Source organism: Limulus polyphemus, unplaced genomic scaffold (genome assembly GCF_000517525.1).
Source record: "Limulus polyphemus unplaced genomic scaffold, Limulus_polyphemus-2.1.2 Scaffold559, whole genome shotgun sequence".
Taxonomy (NCBI): Eukaryota; Metazoa; Arthropoda; class Merostomata; order Xiphosura; family Limulidae; genus Limulus; species Limulus polyphemus.
In genome coordinates, this window is record NW_013666169.1 from 334,635 (window position 1) to 340,669 (window position 6,035).

Sequence of the window (6,035 nt, forward strand, 5' to 3'; positions counted from 1 at the left end):
GTTAGCATTAAAAAATAAACAGCAATAACCGGAACACCTTCGGAAAGTGGATGAATGAAAGTCAAGTTAGCATTAAAAAATAAACAGCAATAACCGGAACACCTTCGGAAAGTGGATGAATGAAAGTCAAGTTAGCATTAAAAAATAAACGCAATAACCGGAACACCTTCTGAAAGTGGATGAATGGTAGCCAAGTTGGCATTAAAAATAAACGCAATAACCGGAACACCTTCGGAAAGTGGATGAATGAAAGTCAAGTTAGCATTAACAAATAAACGTATATACGTAAACGTATAAACGTAATATACGTGTGTATTCCTATTATTCCATCCGAGAGCGATTTTACTAGGTACTACGGAAAAAGCCGAGCGCTGTTCCGAATGGTAACGATCTAGGTAATTCCTGCCCACTGATAGTGTAGAACCTAAATCAACAACTGAACTCTATGTTACATGATCTTTCCACAAGGCAGGCTTAATTATCGCATCTACAACTGTTTTAATAGTTTCCGATATATGTATTAAACCAGTGAAATCAACTTTAGACATGATAAGATACGATATTTGCACTCAATAATTAATTAAAGTCCAATGATGGGTAATTAACAAATAGTTTATTGTGAGCAAACAAAATACAGTCAGACTGTATAATGTACGTATTACGCTAATGAGCAAACAGATCGTATCTATCTATGTGCGATTAAATCTGATGTATACACAACGGTTAAAGAGAAGGATGAGGTAACATTCGAAAGATTTTCCCCTATGGATGTCATTAGGTCAAATTTAAAACTGTTTTCCGGATCGGTAACAGTACTTGTTTCAAATCTCTTTGTTATTGTAATATAGGCCTACTTTTCTAGAATGTCCTAAAATCGTCTGAAACAGTGCTTGTTTCAAATCTCTTTGTTATTGTAATATAGGCCTACCTTTCTAGAATGTCCTAAAATCGTCTGAAACAGTGCTTGTTTCAAATCTCTTTGTTATTGTAATATAGGCCTACTTTTCTAGTATGTCCTAAAATCGTCTGAAACAGTGCTTGTTTCAAATCTCTTTGTTATTGTAATATAGGCCTACTTTTCTAGAATGTCCTAAAATCGTCTGAAACAGTGCTTGTTTCAAATCTCTTTGTTATTGTAATATAGGCCTACCTTTCTAGAATGTCCTAAAATCGTCTGAAACAGTGCTTGTTTCAAATCTCTTTGTTATTGTAATATAGGCCTACCTTTCTAGTATGTCCTACAATCGTCTGAAACAGTGCTTGTTTCAAATCTCTTTGTTATTGTAATATAGGCCTACTTTTCTAGTATGTCGTAAAATCGTCTGATCTTTGTGAAAGTCCCTCGGTAACTCAGCGACAAGCATAGCTTGAACGACTCATATAACGCTGAGATTTCGGATTCGATATCCGCGGCGGGACGGCGCAAGTAGCCTATTATGTAACTTTACGCTGAAACAACCTCTCCTGCAAGTGGCATCTAGTGGCTTAGAATTTCTCAGAAATACTCAACTAAGTTTTGAGTTTTCATTAAAGGCAATGCTATGCAGTTATCATGCAACGCTGCAACCGCAAACGAATTCTTTGTTTACTTGTAAAAGCTCACTTTAAATACAATAACATAATGTTACAGTCCGTATTTTATCACAGTTTTATTTCATACAAAAGCAGTATATATATATATATATATTTGATTATAGAAACTCATTGCCGAAACCTTCAAAAATATGTTTTCTTGTAAATTAAGTATTTTGAACGTAAGTGGATATTAACGTTATCTGGGAAATTAGGCTTGTCATCAAAATAAAGCTCAGGATTATTTGCTTCTATAATATTTTACTTTGCTGAGTTGTTTAAAGTTTGTGAAATATGATAGTATACAGTTTAAAAAAACTGGTTAATTTTATATTATGCTGAATTTCTTAAAATTCTGACTTGTTTATTGATAAATGTAGACATCTGGATCTTATTCTAAAAGCCGCAAAAGTTACAAGATACGAAGCTGTAGCATAAAATCATTTTGATTAGATACGTATATATATTTGACAAAAAAAGTTATTATACCATAGTTTGAATAAGGTCACTTTTTGCTTTTGTATGCTCTTTGCAGATGCCCCACTATAAAAGGACAGAGTTCGAAGAAGATGAAACTAGTAACACCAATAATTTCTCAGCAGATGCTCCCACAGCAGGAGGTGTGGGGTTTGGGAGCAGTCGAGGGGAAATTGTGGGAGGAATGCCTGATGTACGTTACCCTCACCGCAAACGAAATTTCTGGCAGAGGGCTTCCCCCTTAGAAAAACTCCTGATGGTAATATCGCTTACTTTGGCACTAGCAGTGATCATCCTGTCAGCCATCTTGGGTGCCCAATCACAATCGTTGCCTTTGAAAGTAGTCCACATTACTTCAGAAAATCAGAAACTTCCGCTTAAAAATGGTAAGAAATACACACACACATTGATCTATCAAAAATTATACAGATAATCGTATAAAGTCTTGCAGGCTTCTGATTACTTCTAATTTTGGAAAACTTTAAATTTAACATGTCCTGTGACTACAAATCCACTTAAAACTCAACCTATTTGAGACAAGTACAGAAGTAAAAAATAAGCTAGTAGTTTTGCTTAAGGTATTTTATCAACCGACAAGAAATAAAATGCCCTATAAAACTAACTTTCAGTGTAGAAATAAACACGATATTTTACTCAATTATTATTAGAACCGAAATGTATACAGTGGCTTAGAAACTTTTTTTCTTGATGTCTGCGGAAGCAACTTTAAACGAACCTGATGTTTTCAGATATTACTTTACATAAATTGGGCCTGGCATGGTGGTTAGGGGGCTTGACTCGCAATATGTAAGTCACGGATTCAAATCCATACCTCAAACATACTTGTCCTTTCAGCTATGAAAAGTTATAATGTGGCGGTTGATCCCACTATTCGATTAGAGTAACCTAAGAATTGGTGGTGGTTGGTGTTCACTATCTGCTTTCTCTCTAGTCTATCACTTTTAAATTAGGGACGGGAAATGCAGATAGCTCTCGAGTAGCTTCGCGCGAATTTCAACAACAAAACAAATGAAGGGAATTGTTATCGAAAGTTTAACAGGCAAAAACCAGGGAACATCACCTGACAACATTATTAAAATATACAAAACATATATAAGTGCCATAATAGAATATGCCTACCCTGAATGGATAAACATAGCTCCCCAACACATAAATAAACTACAGTCTATACAAAACTCACTTATCACCACAGCATATAAAGTCCCTCGCAGTACCTCATCAAAATTTATGCACAGATATGCAAACATACAAACAATAGCCGATATACTCTAAATTACTTTGCAAAACATTGGCAAAAGAATGACCTACTCTGCGAACTTGATCGCTACTACATACATGATGGAAGTAGGCCTAAGTACCTCTCACCTATTACTAGACTTTAAAACCCTACACTAGTTAGACTAACAATAATACATTTAAAGGGCATTTTTATGTAAAATGCATTTGATTAGTCTCTAACTTGTGAAATGTGTTGTTTGCATTATGGAACTGACCTAAGAGATATAGTGTAGATACCTACATGGACATTGTCCTGAAAGGGGTCGGAGCAAGTGCGGTTTCCTCTGATCCTCATGTCGCATCAACACCAACATTCATCAGTAGAAAAATCACAGTTCGGAAAGAAGGAAGAGGTCATCATGAACCTGACCCTGAAAAAGAGAGATTGTTATTGAATAACAATAGCAACAAACTGTGCGTGGGCGCGTTATGAAAATGGTTTGGTTTGGAAATTGTTTAGAATTTCGAACAAAGCTACAAGAGAACTATCTGCGCTAGCCGTTTCTAATTTAGCAGTGCTATAGAGGGAAAGCAGCTGGTCAACACCACCCACCTCCAACTCTTGGGCTATTCTTTTATCAACGAATAGTGGGATTGACCGTTATATTATAACGCCACCACGACTGAAAAAGAGCGAGCATGTTTGGTGTGACGGGGATTCGAAACCGCGACCCTCAGATTGCGAGTCGAGCACCCTAACCACCTGGCCATGCTATATCTGAATCATAAGATTAGCTCATAAGATGGCGTTTAAGTTGAAAATAAATATCACAAATAAACCGAAAGGTTTATTGTTTAGCATAAACGCAAAACTTATCTTTCGAACAAGTTCTTTATATTTTACATTTTGGAATTAAGAAAGGTAAATATTATAAGTTTTTGTTTTGTTTTCATTTACGGGCAATACTAATTGTGTTGTTTTTCTTCCACGCTGAATTTTTCCCGGTTTTAATTTGTAGAATTAAATTAAGAAAAATTCCCGGGGATTCTGAAAAAAAAAAATTAAAAGTCGAAAATAAGTTTTCAAAGCACACGGTGTGCAAAAATATGGATTCCATACCTTTATTGAAATGGATATAAAAACTCTGATGTCCGCAGGTGAAAATTAAACTTCACGATTGTTAAACATAGAGAAAACAGTTTGGAATGGATAAATAAATAGATAATAGTTGACATTTTATTAATAACGTTTTAATGCATTATTTTTACTTCTGTTGTTGTTGTTTTTTTTCCAGCGGTAATAACGAGGGCTTATAACGCTAAATTTGGGGGTTTAATCCCTGCAATGGGCACAGTTAAGATTTCCCATTGTGCAGCTTTGGTCTTTAACAACAAACACAACATTTGTTTTTTCTTGTCACTGTATACTTTTCTGCACCGAAAGAGCTCGGAAGAAAAGTAAAAATACTGCTATAAACTGGTAACAGTACGAAACATATCTGCTTATATTAGATAACAAATCCGGTGCCATGACCAGCCAAGGACTCCAGTTTCGAACTATTAGGGATGTCATTATCTCAGCTAGGTCGATAATAGAAAAAGGTACTCAAAAACTTTTTATCTTAAATCCAGGAAGGTTTCGTTTATAGTATATATACACACTTCATTCTACTCTTTCAATACATTTCACAAAACATTGGGCAAGATTTTACAGTGCTTTCTTGGGTAATCATAACAGACACGAAGGACGCTGAAAAACTTGAACTATATTAGTTCAACGTACCACTTTTCATATTTTATTAGGGAGTGTCCCGTACTGCGTTACTCCAGCGTGTGTCACAGTCGCCAGTGCCATCATTAATGCTATGGATCATACTGTGGACCCTTGTGACGACTTTTACCAGTACTCTTGTGGAGGGTGGATTAAATCCAATCCATTGCCCGACGGCAAATCCATCTGGGGAACTTTCGGAAAATTATGGCAGGAAAACCAGTTGGTAATAAAGAACGTTTTAGGTAAACAATGTCATATACTTAATATATATATAGTTTAAAATGTATACAATAATTAACTCGGTTACATACATGGAACTGAAATAAAGAAATACACAATTACATCATATATTATTCTACGTAAGCGGTGGCGAAACGATATATTGTGGGTGTGTTCTTTATTTCAAACCTGTTTTTACTTTGTTATACTTTTTAAGTTTCAGATACCTCTGTTATATGCAATGTCACATACTCTTGCTACCAACCAATAGAAATAATTATAGTAATACACAAATGTATGATAGCTCAAGAATGATACGTTAGAATTTAAATATAATGAATCATTATGTTAAATTTATGAGGAAAACGGAAATCACGTTTTATTAAACCATATATTTAAAACTAAACTTACCGCATCATCTATAATGTATTGAATAAAAACTAGCTCGTGAGTAGTGTAAGTTTATATATACTGTTACGTCTCCGATTGTTAATTAACTTTCCGTAACTTCGTTCCGACGAAACTTAAGCGACACAAGTCCTTTCTTAATAAAACTGGTTTATTATTTCCGAATATAACTTTACCGATACACTCAACTTCAACAATCGCGCTAAACAAACGCTGTAACGTCTCTCGTGCTCTCCGACTGCAGTTCAATTACTCACTATCTACGCACCCATTATCTTCCCTTCTTTTATATTCCAGCCTACCCTATATCTAGTAAATACTAGAGCATTCATGAAGGAACAAGATA

General features: G+C 35.1%; 1 protein-coding gene across 6 annotated transcripts in view; it reads left to right on the top strand.

The window, feature by feature from the left end:
• Window positions 1-6,035, top strand: part of LOC106459100 (endothelin-converting enzyme homolog) — a 74,123-nt gene that overhangs the window by 40,329 nt on the left and 27,759 nt on the right. For 4 of the 6 annotated variants that reach the window (XM_022385526.1, XM_022385525.1, XM_022385528.1 and 1 more), the window contains 3 exons: window positions 2,108-2,435; window positions 4,801-4,890; window positions 5,092-5,304. In XM_022385526.1, coding sequence (XP_022241234.1) covers window positions 2,108-2,435; window positions 4,801-4,890; window positions 5,092-5,304 — 631 coding nt within the window. The remainder of the gene's footprint in view (window positions 1-2,107; window positions 2,436-4,800; window positions 4,891-5,091; window positions 5,305-6,035) is intronic. The other 2 variants (XM_022385529.1, XM_022385530.1) reach the window with 1 other exon arrangement.